Here is a 17,994-nt window from a genome sequence, read left to right as displayed (position 1 = left end):
CCCCATGGGGGCGTATGTCTATATGTTAGAAATGACCTGCACACTAGTCATGCAAAAATGTCGAATGGAGAAGTAGAGGTCTTAGTTTGTCACCTCCAAGATCTTGATCTGTCCATTGCAACAATATACGTAGGCCCCCTCTTGTTCACTTGTTCAGTAAGCTCGTTCTTGTCAGCTCTCAAATTCATAGGAAGTTTGCTAAAAGGTTTTCTTTGTAGGGGACTTCAATTTTCCGACTAGCGTTGTAGAGTGGGAATTTAGTCCGGATAGGCATATTCCCATCTCGAAATCGACATCTCAGTCGTTCGAAAAGCTGGAAGAATTCGCGATCTTGGTATATGAGTAAGTGTTTTGTTTTGAACTGCAGGGATTTCCATTTCCGGTGGCTGTAAGGTTATCTACATAAAAGACATGAACCATTAATCAAATAAAAAAGCCAAGAGGTACAAAACAATCAGTTTTATATTTTAATTGGCACTCATTTAAGATAAAGTGATTGTGGCAATCGGCAGCATTTGATTTGCACATCAGTAATTCCCAAATTGTCGCTCCAATGGTAATAAGCTTTGGTTGCAATTCCACACACGGCAGTTTCATCTGCACAATCCTCAGTGTGATCACCGCCCTCATACGAACACTCTGATGGAACATGCCATTCACCAGAGGTGGGACAATACAACTCCAGGCAAGTCAATCCTTTGTCATCTGCAATGAGGATGGACACTCCCGAGTAAATTTGAAGTAAAAAGAAAATGGGTCAATAGCATGCAGCTCAGCCATGCTTGTTTGAAAAAAATCCAGGGACGCTGCAATGGCCGGTTGAGTGTGTATTAAACAATTTATGCTGGACGACATTTCCTTGCTGGAACACGGATGGAAAATTAACAGAATTAGCAGTGTTTGAAAACGGGGCGAACTTCAAGCTATGAGAAGTAAATTTGGCGGAATATGAATGGGCTGATTCATTTGATTGTTTTAACACAATGCTAAAATTGCTTTTTGGTGATTTTGACTAAATTTTTGGCCCCAAGACTTTTGATCATAGACAGAAAGGCAAGTTTCTTCTTGAAGTTTTATTTCGGGCAGATCTAGGCTTGACAATAGTATGCTAAACAGATGCAATTGCATGTTTGATTAAAATTTCTATTTACACATTTTTGACCCAAATCCTTTATCAAGTTTGAGAAATCCCGATTTTTATATACTATTTGGAGTGCAAGTTTGCAATTGCAACTGAAAAAAGCAAGGTTGCTCCTGACTATTAACCAAGCCAAAGTATTTACACATAAAAAATGATATGATTGGCTTCTCTAGCCTTAACCAGTGTAAATGATTGGTCACGCCAATAAATTCAGCCATAGTTATACATGATTTTTTACTCTTACCGACAAATGCACCCCCGTCAGGTTTCCAGCTCACTTTGACCTTGGTGTATCCCACTGAGCAAGAGAAAAACTGGGCTGGGAAGTCTCCCCCACTCTCATGGCTGTGTGCGATAGTAGCATCCGGATCATTGCAAACAAACTGTATTCCAGTTACTCCTTGATGATTAACCGTTTTGACGTTGAATTGGGTCACTTGGAATGTATTAGGACAAAATTCCCAGTCATGCCAATTCCCAGCGACAAAGTTGGTCATTTGCATTTCTAAAATGGTTCTAATATGAGTACAGGGGATCGTAAAAAGGAATTTTATTGCATGAGTAAAATACAGTCAATTCAAAGATAAGGCAAATTAATTGTGCGAAAAAGTGCGTTAAATGACAACATAGACTCATTTTTCATAAATTTCGAAATATTTCTTTTTTCCACATCTTTAAAATCGCCCCTGCCCCTTGACATTATGTACTCTTCATAGAAATGATTACGACCCAAATCATTCGGGAATGATTCAAAAACAATAATGTTGGCAGATGAAATTTGACCTCGAGCTTTTGCTTCAAATTTGGTTAGTCTTGATGTTCTTCATGTTTTCTCAGGGTCAAAAATAGCAAATTATGTTCATATTGGTTCCTCTTGCGTTTAAAGATTTGAGATTTCTATTGAGCTCATTTTCTAGCTCTGCCATTTGCAACAAATCCCATGATCTACTTCAATGTGGTAGAGGACAACAGATAGAAGTAACTATTTAATTTGCATATTGCCTTAAAAAGTACTAACTTTATCATATTTTGATCATCTCAGGTTCTTTACAACATTTCTGAACCACTATCAATTATGAACGCTCACTTTCGACAAAAGGCTTCCAATTTGGTTAGCCGACCTGAGAGATTGACGAATAACAATCAATTATTTAAATTCTTCTTTCTGAAAGTTTATTCTCTTGTCCAGATTCCGTACCTCTATGCTTTAATACCACTCTGATCTGAGCCATTTTCTTGAACATGTGTCCTTGGAAAAACGTTTTATCTATTATCTGTCCTCACGATTTTATGTTTGATAAGAATGGCCAAGTACCATTGACTGGAAGCAGAAATCAAAAAATGTATCTTATAATACACTAAAAATATAATTTTTGAATGTACATTTTATGATAATAAAATAGTCGCACAGTTACACATTTACTTGAATTATGAAGACAATGCATAGATCAAACAACCGTTTTGATTTGGGCTTTTCTTGAACCCTTTGTTGAAACTGATTAAAAATTGCTCCTTTAAGGCTTTGTCGTTTTTTATTTACTTTTTTAAATTTGCAATGGTTGTTGAACTCGGTGTGCTTTTCATGATTCTTGAATAATCAATAATCAATATTTAAGATTTTCATTTTCGGAGACTTTCTAGAAAGGTCCAGCAACGTATTAACTCTTTTTAGATTGTTTAGGAAAAATAAGAAAAAGTCTTTTATTTTGGTGATGTTAAAATCCGCATCAATTCTTTTGTAAAATTATCGTCCAACTTAATTGGACGATTAAGTCCCACATCTCTAAGTAACGGCTTTACATATAAAATGATAGTGTCTAGGTCAAAGCATACCAAGTGCCCTCCCAATTTTCATTAAGAAGGATTTTGAAAATCATCAGATTTTATAATGTTTTATACGCGAATAAGATTTTCAAAGAGGCTGCACCTTCATAAAGCAATAAAACCAAAGTTGTTCCATGTGGTTTTCTGAGGTAGAAAAATGCCAAGATATGTTTGGGTATTTCCTTCAAAACTCTAAAGGTAACTTAAGTTGTTACTCCTGAAGTCTGTGAAGTAGGAAACACGCTCGAGGACAGTTAGTCTCCATTCATATTATCCATAACGTCTACATTATCTGAGGCTTCGCCATTGATCTTACATGGAAAAATGTAGAAACACAATGTTAAAAAGGTTACGCTCAGGAACGTTTTGAAATTCTTCATTTACCATTTTTGAAGGCTGGTAGCAATTTGGTTGTCAAAACTTTGAGATAAGTCTCTTCATAAGTACATTCGAGCCAATCGTTAATCAAGCAATGTGATTCAAATCCATTTGCACCAAACTCATTGGTTATTTTCATCATACTCCCAGACCTAGTGCTCATAAGCAATGTCCAAAATCGGTTTAGCGTTGAGTTCTTTCGTTGGTTTATAAATATCACTTAAATTTAGACTTCCTCAAAGACTCCGTATTTACATACCTGAGGCTGCATGCAGAAAAAAAATCACAGTATTACTTATGATCCAATCAAAAGAGAGGTTCATTTTACCCTTGCAATCTTTTTCACATTCTTGAGTGTCAACTATAGCATCTTCAAGTGGACAGGGCTCTTCATTGGATGAGGCGCCACAATCTCGGCTTCGAGATTCAAGACCTTTTCCGCACACAGTGTTGTCACAATTGCCCCATGGGCCCCAAGTATTCCACTCTCCAGGTGCTACAAAATTCAGAAATGTGTCTTAACTTTTTTTAACCAAAATAAAGGTGGCCTGTGATCGTAATGGTTAAGCGGAAATCCATAGCTTTTGCCACAGACCTAAACTTCAAAGTGAAATTACATTAAAATCAACCTCCTTCAGGTAGGTACTAAAAATGCATTTAAAAGAGGCAAACTATTTATGCTTTGTTATGAAGCCTTGACTGTTTAGGCAAAAAGCTATTTTTCATCAATGTAGCCCCCTACAGCCACCATAACCCGTTCAACCCGGCCATGGAAGGCCCCACATGCCTTCTTCAAGTAGTCCGCATCCATCGCGGCCCAGGCCTTGTCCATGGCAGTCTTCATGGCCTCCAGGCTTCTGCGGCGGACCTTGCAGGTCTCAGCCGCGATCTGAGCCTAAATTGAATAGTCCAAAGGGTTCAGGTCTGGAGATTGAGGGGGCCAAAGGCCATTCGGCCAGAACCCAATGAAATTACTTTTCAGGAAAGTCTGAGTTTGATTACCAATATGGGCTGGGGCACCGTCCTGCTGGAAGATATGCCCCATGTTCTTATTGGTGAAAGTGGCCTTGAGCCACGACAACACCTTGTACTGAAGAATTTTGATGTAGGCCTCCTGGTTCAGCCTGTTGTCCTGCTTGAACCAGATGAGAGGCATCTTGCTCCCATCATCAACCACAATTCCAAGCGCCATGGGGGACGCAGGGTGCTTGGTAGTGGTCTGGCATTGGTTGTGATCATCTCGTGCAGTGTCAGGGAAGGCCACCATGCGGTCGTTTTGGCGCTTGTAGACGGGGTCGAGGTTGAACGTCTTCTCGTCCCAGAAAATGGTGACCACATGCTGCCGACGACTTTTAATCTGGTTCATAAGGGACCTTGAACGTTTGAGCCGTAGGGTTTTGACCCAATGAGACATCAGGGGCGGCCGGAGTCGCCTTAGAGACTTCCCCTGAAGCTGTTTGATGGACTTGGATATGGTTCTTTTATCCACATTCATGTCCCTGGCCATAGAGGTGAGGGTCAGCTGTGGGTTGGCCTTGAAGGCTTTGTGGACCGCGCCGTTGTCTATCTTACTCGTAAGACGCCCAGCGGACCTCCCGCCAAGGTTGTCGTCAGTGTTCTTGTCCAATCTGGCCTTGACCCTGGCCTTAGTGCCCCTAGAAACTTCGGCCACCTCACCTATCTACTTTTTGGAGAGCTTGCCGCAGAGGAGAGCAATGACTAAGTTTCTTTTGGCGGCTATTGTTTTGTTGCCTTTAATTTGATTTTTTCTATTGTGGTTCCAAAAGAAGCGGGAGAATCTTAGCTTTTGTTTAAGTCTATGGACAGTTTCATAGGATTTCTTGAAACCTCTTGACAAACCTTTTTCTGCATGTTCTATTTCATGAGCAACACCCGGTATTTTTAAGTGGCCATTGCTGTATGGCAAGGAGCACCATCCTGACCCCACACAAAATCATCACCCAAAGTTAGCTTTAGACTTGGGCAAGATGTGACGGTCAAGGAGGCCATTCTTGTAGGCGGCATTGAGCCTCCATTTCTTGTCAATGAAGATTGGAGGGCAAATGAGGCCGGTGGTTGAAACAACCCCTGTAAGGTGGTCTTTTTTGGTTTGGGGTGTAAAGGTCAAAGGGGTGAGCTTTGTCCAGCCAGCAAAGCCGGCGATCACATCGTCCACTTCCAAATCTTGTTAGGCAGAATCATGTATGTGGTGGATTGAGCGCATGCTTGTGCTCATCCACATGATACAAGTCAATTGTTATGAACACGCTCTAGTCAGAAAATACATGAGTGATCAAGTCCATCCAACACACGGCGCAGTTGGTTGACTGGCTGCTGCCCAATGTTGCTCTCCTTATTGGGAGGATTGAGTTGTGAAGCTCTTGCCGTTGAAAAAGATTAAGAGTTGTAGCTGTGCTCAGACGAGATTGAGTGTGAAGGTAGAGGGCCTAGCAATTGGCAAGAGCCTGTGGGTGGCCCTCAGGGCTGGTGGACCCTTGTTGTGGGCCAAGCCTCAGATGGAGGGGCAAATTCCTCAGATGGAAGGCAGATTCCTCAGGTGTCAATTGTATACAAACATGCTCTAGTCAAAGAAATACATGAGTGATCAAGTCATAATCGCATCCACATTGGGGCTTAAATACGCAATAACTGAGAACTTGTGGTGCCACCATTTCCTCTCCAGATTTGCTAATGCATCACACAAAAGACAATGACCATTCGCTACCTTGATTACCGGCTTGTTAGAAGGGTGGACCACGACCCCGTTCTCATGCATGAGGCTGAATGGAACGACGCAACATGTTGCTCTTGTGTCGGGCACACAACCACCCGAAATGGCTTCCTCATCTTGGAGCAGATCATTATCCTCACTCGAGGGTTATCAACCATAGAGTAAGCCTAATCACTCTTACAGTGGACACACTCACTCTACTGACAACAAGCTCATCCCTTTTCTCGTCATCTTTGTGGTCATCTGCTTGACACAAAAATTGGAAATATCCACGCTCACCGCACTTGACGCAATGCTTGGCAAAAGCAGGACATTTCGGCCCCAAATGTTCGGAAAGTCCACAATTTCCGCATCCTACTCTATCATCCATCTGGCGAGGTACAACTCTAGCATCATCTTTGCCCAACTTGGACGACGAGATCAGATAAACACTCCCCTTGGATCCGTCATGGAGAGCCGTCAGATTGGAGCCACTACGATTCACATTTGACCTTGACGTGGGCAAGTGTTGGCGCATCCGTGCACAACAACTTACATTGTAACTCGCGATTAGCCATGGCCACTATCAATGAAGGCGTGAGTAACTCTTCATAAAAGATATTGGAAAGGTGAGCAAACTTTCCCACCAACTTGAATCTCACAAAATGGTCGCAGAAAGAGTCGCCCTGCTTCTGACTTAAAACATTAAAGTCATGTCGTCTCCGGACAATGTTGATGAATTTAGCTAGATGGATCTGCAACTTGGCCAGGACATCCTTCACAGGTTCATCTTCCTTGACGTCAAGTTATTGCAAGAGGGTTTGGATCGTCATCCGGTTCGACATATAGAAGTCCGTAAATTTTTGCCGCCGTACTTGTAATTGGCCAAAGAAACGCACGCTCGGTGTCCTCATTATGTCCCCACCTGGAATCGAGGCCTCAAATTGACATCGCATGATGCGAATATCCTGCTAGACCGAAAACACATAGTCTTGGAAATCACGCACAGTTCGGGAATCATCATGATCGGTAGCCCCATCGTCATCCTCAATTGAGTCCGTACATAGGACGTTTACTCGTACATGAGCCTCAGCATAGGCTTCCACACATCTAATGCCCTGATTTCATCCTCGAGGCACGACAATTGCCAAGCTTACCAGCTGGTTACATTCATCACTTTCAAGGCTTAAATAGGTAGTGAGGAAGGTTTACAGTCATGCGTTTCTTTATGTCCCTGGTCTCATTTCGGATTTTTCTGTTTTTGCATGCTGTCGGCCTGGAGCATCCCAAGATCTCAAAGATGTTAGTCGGTGGCAATCCACGATAATGAAGTTCGAGAATGACAGTCCGTCGGTTTTTCATTGAGTAAAACTTTGGTGTGCTACAAAACCGAATTTTAGCTAAAGGCGAGTTGCTGAAGCAAGTCATGTGAGGAAATGAAGAAGCGCAAAAAGTGAGATGCATTTCTACAACTCTTAAACTATTTCCATAAGTTTACAGTTCAGTGCGCCCATCCCTGTTATTCTGACTCATGCTTTATAACATCGCCACATGGGACCCTGCAATTCAAAGTTGCGTTTGTCTTACGTCCACATGGGACCCTACAATTCAAGGAATCCCGGTCTTGACCATTGCATGAATCTCCTCCATTCCTTGGAGCTGGGTTGTCACAAGTTCGAGTTCGCGATTTCGCACCATCCCCACAATCGCCAATGGAGGGATTACATGCACTCCAAGGTACCCAGGCCGACCATGATCCTGGAAAGGATATAGTTGCAATAGTCTTGGGATCTCATAACAAATGTCACAATAAAACCTTACCTGGGCAAATGGCTTCACTGGTGCAGTTCCTCACTTCTTGTTCTGATCCAAAACAACTATCCCCTCCATGTTTGGGAGCAGGATTGGTGCAAGAACGAGATCGCGTTTCTACTGTCATATCACAGTCAGTTGAGCAAGCGTCCCAAAAACTCCATTCCGACCAATGCCCATTAACTATAATTGTAATTGGTTCAGCCATGAAAGTTCTAAATGAAACCTGCGAATGGCTTGGTTGGCAATTGAGACACAAAAAAATGATTCGAAGCTTTTCAATGTCTTTAGGTCTTTAATCAGGAAAAAGAATTCAATAACACATATCAGCCATCCCTTGATCCAAGATTTAGATCATTTTTGAGTCGTTGCGTTGGTTTTGAGTTAATCTTGAAGACCTTGAGGATTGCAGTTCAATCGAACAATCAGAAAATTCTCATAGTTTTAGAATCTTCAATGCTCATTTTACTTCCCTGTTACTGTATTAGTTAGACATACCCTCAGTTCTGAGTATCTAAACACGTCTCATTTAACATTTTCTTCAAAATACTTGGATAGCAAATCTTGCCATGCATAAATGTTTAAGAGTGTATATCATGTATCAAACTCAGTTGGTGAACTATCTAGCGAAATAGTCAAAAGTCAAGTCAATTTTTTCGAATTTATTTTCACTACCAATGTTAACAATGACCAAAATGAAAAAGTAAAGAGGCAAAATGATCGGTCATCCTATCATAAGTTTTCAAAACCTGATAAAACATTGACATTAATAAATTCACAAAACAGTGAGATTGAGAGTCTATCCAAGGACGACTTTACCACTGGACAGCGACGGTGGTGGGGGAAAATGAGTAATTCCAATTCCAATCAATCAAATGCATTTCTTTTTACACGTGCACACTCAGTTGCAGCCTCGGAAGGCATTACTCAGTTTTGATATCAATCGAACGTCTTTGTCAAAAGTTATGAGCATTTAAAACTCAGACCATGGAAGGCGCAATTTGAATTATTTAGCACCACATTGGTAAGATCTTAGCAAGGTGGTGCTAAGCAAGTTATTTTATTTTGTGCCCACGTCGTACTGAGTTCAAGAACTCATTGCATTTGACCAAGGACGACTTCACCACTGGACAGCGACGGTAACTTTTATCCAAATCAACCGAATGCATTTTCTTTCACACAAGTACGACGTTATTTGACTTTGAAAGCGTTCGCCAATTTTGACCTCAATCAAACGTCTGCGTCAAAAGTAATGAGCTCTTGAAATAAAGTACAACATGGGCACAAAATGACTTGCTTAGCACCACCCTGGTAAGATCTTACCAACGTGGTGCTAACTAATTCAAATTGCGCCCTCACTGGTCTGAGTTTGAAATGCTCTAACTTGTGACACCGACGTTCGATTGAGATCAAAACTTGTTAGTGTTTTCTGAGGCTTCATGTGAGTCAAGACGTGTGGCAAGAAATGAATTTGATTGATTGGAATTAGAATTACTCGTTTTCCCCACCACCGTCGCTGTCCAGTAGTAAAGTCGTCCTTGATTTGACGTAGACGTTCAATTGGCGAACACTTTCTGAGCCAACAAAGGTCCTACTTGTGTGAAGGAAAATGCATTTGGTTCATTTGGATAAACTGACGCTTCCCCAACCCACCTCCCTGTCCAGTGTTGACGGCGTCCTTAGTCTATCCAAAGGATGAGGGGGCCTCATTTTTCTATCTTAGTATTCCATGACTTAATGCCGAATATAATCCTCTGTTAATGAATAAACTTAAAGAATACATGCAATTTATCAACTTCGTGCGTGCCATTCTTTCAAATGCAAAAATGACAGAATAAGTGCCATCAACCATTCCATCCTTAATCGAACAATAAATCAGAGACTTTTTGGTTTTATATTTTCCTTTTGATCATTTTAGATTTTTGCAGTGCGACGTCAGTTATCCTAGAGCCACTATAATAGAAAGAGTACATGCATGAGAAGCGACATCTAACGGATGGAAGGGTGAACTAGCGCAAGTTTCCAAAAGGAGCGCCCCACTGTACTTAGAATTGACGGATTCAAGAATATCTCGTGGCAGGCCTCAAATTTGGGCAAAAAAAGGTCGTTAGAGGGTTGGAAGACATTTCTTAGACATATTCATCGGTTTTCTCACAAAAATGGACAATTTACTGAGCATCAAACGTGATTTGAAAGGGTGAGGACTGATGGGGAAATGAAACTCTGACTAAAGCGTTAGATCGGTGCCAGCAGCCAGGTGTTGTTGCCCCCAACTGCCTCCGCGAAATCACTGCCTCTGTTGATTGTTGTCCGCGTCCCATTAGTTAGATATTGAGGAGTTTGTTGATCCTGTCAAAAGTCGACCTCTCGCCTCTCGCCTCTCGATGGTATGGCGGGAAAGATTGGTCAAAGAGTTTTCCCCGTTTGCCCTTTGGGTAAGCTGAGCTACTGCCTGGCACTGCTCTTCTTCACCCACCCTTCTTTTCCTGCCTGTCTAGCCTCAATAGAGAGGTGACCCACTCAGCCAGGGGAGTTTAGTCGGAATCAGTTGGGGGCAACAACACCTGGCTGCTGGCACCGATCGNATATGTCTAAGAAATGTCTTCCAACCCTCTAACGACCTTTTTTTGTCCAAATTTGAGGCCTGCCATGAGTTATTCTTGAATCCGTCAATTCTAAGTACAGTGGGGCGCTCCTTTTGGAAACTTGCGCTAGTTCACCCTTCCATCCGTTAGACGTCGCTTCTATGCATGTACTATTTCTATTATAGTGGCTCTAAGTTATCCAAGATCAAGATCCCCGTTGTACAGAGACCGTAGGGAGGGGGAAACGTACTCTTCTTAATTCAGATGCCAAATGGACTTGCTTTCGCACGGAAAGAGTTCGTCAATTTTGACCTTAATCATTCGTTTGTGCCAAAAGCAACATGCTCCTGTTACTCAAAAAAACGACGTAGACCCAAAATTCAGTTCTTGAGACTCTCTGCTCAATAAATTGATAATTTGCTGTCGTTTATATTGATCACTTTGAGCTTGGCTATTTTAGCCTGTCATGTGATGACTTTTCATTGTATTCGTACACTAATATTCGATCAACAAGTTGTTAATTGCTTTGCGTAGAGCATACTCGCTTCATCGGGCTCAGGAACACTTTAGGCTAGCTCAAAAGTTAAATAAGCAAAAGAAACATAATCGTGTGGAGTACGCTTTTTGCGGTGTTCCTTACTGCTACTGAGAATGGAATGCCCAGCAATTCAAGAGTTTAAGAAGAAAAACACATTTATCTAACTTATTTTTAGGGTCATTCATTCTTTGTTCGATCAACGAATTGGAGTTGTCAGATCTAGTTAGCCTTTGAATGTAAGGTTGATCAGGAATTTTAGTCAAAAACTTGTCCAAGTCTGATTTGAATCCTGCTACTGGATCTAAGCCTACTAACATACTGCCTATGAATATTGGCGGGCAGCAAATTGAAAAATGCATTATTGAAGGAGCGCAAGAAAAAAGAGAGTTGGGCTTAATTGCTCTTACTTCCTGGATTCTTGAAGACTTGAAGGTGCTCTTAAAACCCACGTTCCGCCTCTGCGGTGACTACAAATGACTATAAAACCTGGGTTGGGACAAAGCTCATGAATGCTTTTGAAAACATACAGAATCAAGTCCCTTTCTTATATTCTTGCTCTCATACATCTTTTCAGATATGACCTGACCTCCTGAACGGCCCTCTCTGTTTCCAATTGGTTACATTCCATCGACCTTTCTGGCCGGTCTTGCTTTTGAGCACGCCGGTCTTGAAATAACCTAGATGTGAACACCAAAGGATTTGTCCGAAGGCAGGATTGAACTCATATCCTTGGGGGACGAGCATCTATCACGTGTTATAAATCACCCGGTTACTATATTTTCTTGTTCATGATGATAATTCTATGACTTTTAAACCCACTCAACAACCAAGAGTTCTTTTGCTAAGGTATGTACTATAATGTAAACCAAAGAGAGGGATTTTCAAATGAGATGTAAATTTGAGCTGAAGATAGACATCATGATAGATGCTTTAAGGTACCATTAGAGGGTTCAAATGAACACGTAAATATGTTTTATAAATGATGAGATCCCTAGGGCCCCGAATGAACCGTTCGTTTTAGTGGCGGACCTTGGCTAGATGTGACAACACTTGATTATCAATTAGACTATCACTACCAGCCCATGTAGTTCAACCTTTGGTGTCTGAGGAAGAAATCACAGCTTGCACGAATAACAATTCTTTTTGGCACAGTTGGCTGAATATAAGCCAGTGATTGTTTTTGTCAAATGCAATTACTGTTTTGGGAAAAGTCTCCGCCTTTATCTTGGTCTCGCTCATAGATTTGTTCCAAATATTTGGTCATGAAAATGCTGGCAGCCGTTGATACCGGGACAGTTTGGAAAATGGCAATTCAAAACATATCGTTCTCACCCGAACTATCTTAAAAGAGAAATTGTTTACAACTTCAGAAGCTGGAATGCTATCTAAAAAAATTTCCAAGTCTGACTTGAAAGATGCCACCGGATCACCAAGGCCTACGTATTCCTTACGGATATTAGAGGGAAGCAAATTAAACAATGAAGGAGCCCGAGAAAGAAGAGATGTGGACTTCATTGTTCGAACTAGTCTGGATTCTCGAGGGCTTGAAGGTGCTCTCAATACGCAAGTCAAGAAAATCGATTTGTACAAAGTTAGCAGCGTGACTTAAATGTCTGAAACATCCAACCACACGTTTGAAAAGCTACAAAAAGTAGCCCTGATTTTTCTACGATCAAAGCAGTGTTATATTTTTTGTCAAACCTAACCTTTTACGGTACATTGGAAACGGCCCGTGCTTTGATTGTCCTAGCTTTCTAGCGATCCTGCTTTTGAAAATTCATTTGATCCCATCACTAATAAAAAGGGCCATGCTTTGAAACTTTCTTAAGTGATTATGATCTTTCTACTAGTAAAGGATCAAAAGGTAAAGAAAATGTTGAAATATTTTGCATAAGCAGTCGTAAGAATTCAGCCCAAAGCGACAAAGAAATACAAGTGTTTGAGTGCACATGTAAACTCATAGCTTGACCATGCTCTGGGTCTGGGGTTTGTAACGCAATAATGTAATGCAAATTCTTATCAATCCCCCAAGCTGAACATAACATTTACACTTACCTGGGCAACTCACTACGAGACAATAACGAACACTTGTTGTGCCTCCTTTGCAATACAAATCAGGCTGGTCAGAGTCACATGTTCGCGACCTCGTTTTTTGGCCTGAACCACACGTTTTGGAACAGATACTCCACTCGGACCATTCCGCCCAACCGCCAAATCTATTCTCTATTTCAGTAAGAATTGAAAAGTTTACAAGATAACTCCATACAAACCAGATGCTATCTACGTACTGATTTGGTCCGCAATTCGATAATTTTTCTTCTCATTTTCAAGCTCAAACTCGGCTGTGGCTGGAAATTGAACCAAAACACAGCCTTTTTGATTGGAAATCTCCAGGGGCTTAGAATGTAGTTTTATTTCCGAAGTCACACCACAGCCTTCGCCAAGCTCGAAATATTCAATCATTCGAGCATTGCCCAAGGATAAGAAACTCAGAAGAACAAAAAAGGCCAAGAGGACTCTCATTTTTGGAATGAGCTTGTCAAGCTAGTTAAATGGTTTTGATTAAAAGACGACACAAAGGTCTGAACCAAAGACCCTTCGGCGTTTGATAGATGTTTTGATTAGAGAAAAGCTTTATTTTTTTTCAAAATAGGTATTTCTCAGGTCATACGAATGCGCATGGTTCCACAACTTTCACTTAAACGGGCGGAAATTTTCCATGGTTAAAAAGGCGGGACTTTGCGATATAAAAATTTAAAATCAGCGTGTGGCTCTAAGACTAAGCTTCAATGGATTTCGATTAATGATCTAAGGGTTGCAAAATAGGGTGTCTATTTCTTCATAACCATGATCTTCAATGAGTATTATGACTTGTGCCAATCAGAAGAAAACAAGTATCAACGTCCTGATGAGATCAAAATGCACATTTGGTTTTTTGAAGTAATTCTCTCTCTATTTCTGAATGACTTTGTAGTAAAACATTTAATGAGTCCCTTTTCCGAATGTTTGCTTTCCTATGCCAATTATATTGTTTATTGATTTGTCCTGACGATCATGAATAATGAAATGTAAGATGAATACGGATTCCCAAACGGATCTTGAACACGCCAAAAAAGGAATGATAAAGGCTCAGAAAGAACACAACACAAATTGATATGTCTTTGATGAAATTTACACGTAGACGTCTTAGTTTTGGTTCAAAACCATCGCATTCAGGATTCAGGCAATGTCAGGGCTAAAAAATCAGAAAAAAATCAACAGCCCAATCTGGTCTCAGTCGCCTTACGCTTCCCAAACGGACCCATGACACACTTTAAGCCCTGGGGCTTGTCAGAGAAATGTCACTCCAACCAAGCCACTTGAGACTTTGCTTTGCACACATTTTGGTAGTTGGGCAGCAGGGTGTCAGGCTGATCGACTTCTCTTGCCTTACTCAAGTTCAACCGAAGCAAACAAACGAGCCATCAACTCACTGGCTCCCTGAATTCGGAGCTTGATTTTGAGTATCAAGTAACTAAATGTGTTCAAAGCCGATCCTCATCGCACACACAAAGCAGCCACGCGGGAGCCAAAAAAATCTCAGAAATCTCACGAGTGTCGCTTCTCTGACTAGCCCGCTAGAATTACCTAATCCTTTAAAGTAGTGATGTTACTAATCTGCACTGCGCAGGCAGATTGATAAACGTTATTCTCCACCAATTAGTTGGCGGTGCTCATTTTTAAATTTGTGGCTAAATGTTAAATAGTTTAGAGAAAGACTTTAAGGGTTATTAATATCGTGTTAGGTTCGGTTGGGTTAGGTTAGGTAAGGTTAGGTTAGGTTTGATTAGGTTAGGTTAAGTTTAAAAAAGTACCACCGCCAACTAATCGTCTTTACCGTCACAGGCAGATTGGGTAACATCAGTACTTCAAGGTCATCCCTTATTGGGATTGGTCACTGTAGTGATAGGATCAAATAAATAATCACGGGAGGCTGTCACCAGGGTTACCAATATCCATTTTCAATGACTATTGACATTACTGGAATGTCGAAAACTCATTAGTCAGCCTAAAAAGGTAACCCTGATTTTTTCCACCGCCAAACTAGGGTTAGTTTTTTGCTCGGACCTAACGTTTTACGTGAAGATGGAATAGGCTGGCTCTTTCAACTTTCATGTTTTTTGTCAAACTTGATTTTGAAAATGTATATGATCCAATCATTATTTGTTAGAGATATTAAAGCGTGCTTTGTTCTGTTTACGTGTCATTTGACAACTTCAATTTTTCTAAAATTGTTCTTTGTGTTTGCAAACAAAGATTTTCATCGATTTTAAATCATGTTGAGCCAATTTTTTTCGTTGGGTTATAAGCAAACATTGGACTAGCTTAAACAAGGCAAGGATTCCCCAGGAGTTGCGGATTAAACACCATCATCTGCATGATGTCATTAGGGCATTTCCTGTTCTCGAGTACCTCATGCAGACTTCCTTTTTATCGACAATAGAGACGTGAAAAGTACCGGATCGAATTTTAACTGTGTGAGCCAGTCAGGCTGCGCCACAATCGCGGCAAGAACTACCATGATTTTAGTACATCCAGTGCTTCCAAATCTTCAATGACAAATTTTTTTGCCATCTTAGTACGTCGTTTGACAATTATTTTAAGCCATTAAAGTCCAACATTCATTTGCTGAAGATGCAAGTCACAAAAACATGCAAAAAAATGCGAAAAAAATATTTGGTCCCAAAATTTTGCCATTATTGAGAAGTGTGGTGACACTTCCTTCATGATGGAACCTGAGGGCGCACTAGCATGAAATCCCAAAGCATTACACTTCTCTATGCCGTGCGTTCAGACATTGCTAGTCTCAGCAGTGCTGGCAGTCAAGCCGATCTATAAGTACCGTTGCTCCCATATGTGCCAGCTGACAAGGCGTTAGTAAAGTAACATTTTATGTCCTGCTTATTACCCGTTCCTACTTAATACATAAGTAGTTGTGATGGATTTGTAAAACGTGATCTCCTTTCACCTATTCAATCTGTGTGCTACCTTCCTGAAAAAGAGTTTATCACTGTTGAATAAATCAGTCTTGTTTCAATTACCATGCGTTCATTACATTACGTTCTACCTGACACAGAGGCGACAGACTCCATTGTATCAGATATTTTGATGTAGGGAAATGGTATAGTGATCGATAAAACACGTACATGTCGCATTATTGCAGCCAATGGTAGCCAAATGCGCTGCACAGGAGTAGTGGGACTCCCTGCTGAATGGGCTGGATTTGTGGCGGATATTACTGCATACGTATCGCCGGACACTCGAGACTTTATTTTGTCATGGCATGATCCCGGAAACAATCCTTCTGACATCACCTTCTGTTCAGACTTGTAAAGTACAAAAGGCTGTGAAATTTGCAGATACCTTGAACCAGGATCCAGATCTTGGCTTAATTGAAAAGTGGAAGAATGCAATCATATTCAAGTATGCGGACGTTTTTGATTCCACCTCATCCTTTAAATGAATATGCATTGGTGCACTGCTCATGGGTTTAAAGGACCTGGGAGAAGAAAGACTCACCCATATTACAACCGCAAGACCTGTTTCTTATGCATTTAGGCATGAAGCTAAAAAGGAACTGGAATACATGGAAGCTATGGGCGTAGTGGAAGACGCAGATGAACCGTCAGAATGGGTCTTACCCTTTTTGGCTTTGCCAAAACCGAAGGGACAAGGGGTATGACTGGTCGTGGATTACCGCAGTTTGAACCGGTTTGTCCGTCGCCCCAAACATCCCTTCCCCAGTCCCACCGAGATTACGACATCCATTCCACCAAAAGCAAAATGGTTTGCAAAGCTGGACGCGGCCAAAGGCTACTGGCAAATCCCATTAGACGAAGAAAGTAAAAAATTGACTACCTTCCTGACCCCATGGGGAAGAAAGCAGTTTGCCAGAGCGCCCATGGGCCTAGCATCGTCGGGCGATGAGTACTGCCTACGTGGTGATCGCGCTTTGGAAGGAATCCAAAATATCAAGAAAGTTGTGGATGACATCCTTTGTTAGGGCGAAACTTTCCAAGAAATGTTCAATATTGTTCTTAAGGTCATGGAAAGATGCCGCGAGCATAAGATAACCCTTGCTCCCCACAAATTCATGGTTGGGTCTGAGGTAGAATTTATTGGCTATTTTATTCGTCAAGGTAAGGACATTGAGTAGGTCTCATCCATGAAGGATTTAGGTGTACACGCCTGACCCTGATTCCATATTAGGTATATGATGAGGGAGAATCATTTTGTTCAGGGAGCCCGAACGAGCTTTTATAGTAGGACAAATTGATGTTCAATTAAGTGCTCAGATTAATAAAATGGCAAACGTTTCAAAATTGACCATCGTTTTTTAGCATATTCAAAGTCAAATGAGTTGAAATACAATTCGTTCAAATTGTATCATTGGTGGCTCTTTGCATCTTTAAAGCATAAGCTAGTTTTCGCCAACCTAAAAAATCTCCTCAGGGATAAAAAGTATTCACCCATATTAACCAAATTACTAAAAAGTCGAAAATTTTGAATCGTAGAGGAACTTGATATTGCGTCTGCACGTAGGCTCATCCTTCCTTAACACGGTAGGCCTAATGCCGTTCGTTGAAAGCATCATATACCTAATATGGAATCAGGGTCAGGCGTGTGTAGTCTTCCAAGATAATGGAATGTTCGATGAGCATATCCAGTTGAAAGTTGGTAAGGCTTTTCAAATATGTGGTTGGATATATCGCACGTTTAAGTCCAGAGATAGTGTCACGATGCTAACTCTGTACAAGTCGATTGTTCAGCCGCATCTTGAATATGCCTCTCCCATTTGGGCTCCAATTAGTTCAGCAGGTTTGCAAAAGCTCGAGCAGATCCAAAGATGTTTCACTAGGAACATCACAGGATTGAGAGAGCTCTAGTATTGGGAGAGGTTAGAAAGGTTGGGATTGTACAATACTCAGAGAAGGTACGAAAGGTGTCTGATATTGTACGTTTTCAA

The 17,994-nt window shown here is 41.2% G+C and overlaps 1 protein-coding gene across 2 annotated transcripts; it reads right to left on the bottom strand.

The window, feature by feature from the left end:
- Positions 1 to 292: 292 nt before the first annotated feature.
- LOC131892039 (coadhesin-like) lies at positions 293 to 13,511 on the bottom strand. Of its 2 annotated transcripts, XM_059241763.1 has the most exons (7): positions 13,277 to 13,511; positions 13,044 to 13,211; positions 7,875 to 8,048; positions 7,641 to 7,811; positions 3,672 to 3,839; positions 1,386 to 3,608; positions 294 to 705 (listed from the first exon to the last, which is right to left on the bottom strand). In XM_059241763.1, the coding sequence occupies exons 1-6, from the start codon at positions 13,509 to 13,511 to the stop codon at positions 3,595 to 3,597; spliced, it is 930 nt and encodes a 309-aa protein (XP_059097746.1). In that variant the 3' UTR covers positions 294 to 705; positions 1,386 to 3,594. The 2 variants fall into 2 exon arrangements, with proteins under 2 accessions (XP_059097745.1, XP_059097746.1); XM_059241762.1 differs by having other exon boundaries at positions 293 to 705; positions 1,386 to 3,839.
- Between the last annotated feature and the right edge of the window lie 4,483 nt (positions 13,512 to 17,994).

Source organism: Tigriopus californicus, chromosome 12 (genome assembly GCF_007210705.1).
Source record: "Tigriopus californicus strain San Diego chromosome 12, Tcal_SD_v2.1, whole genome shotgun sequence".
Lineage (NCBI taxonomy): Eukaryota > Metazoa > Arthropoda > Copepoda > Harpacticoida > Harpacticidae > Tigriopus > Tigriopus californicus.
This window is presented reverse-complemented; position numbering and strand designations above follow the sequence as displayed.

Bases quoted from the DNA above. Each gene is read 5' to 3' on its own strand.
- LOC131892039 (XM_059241762.1), bottom strand. From the start codon at position 13,511: ATGAGAGTCCTCTTGGCCTTTTTTGTTCTTCTGAGTTTCTTATCCTTG. The intron at 8,049-13,043 runs GTAAGTGTAAAT...TTACAATTATAG, and splicing joins TCTCGTAGTGAGTTGCCCAG to TTAATGGGCATTGGTCGGAA. The intron at 7,812-7,874 runs GTAAGGTTTTAT...TATCCTTTCCAG, and splicing joins CAGTGAAGCCATTTGCCCAG to GATCATGGTCGGCCTGGGTA.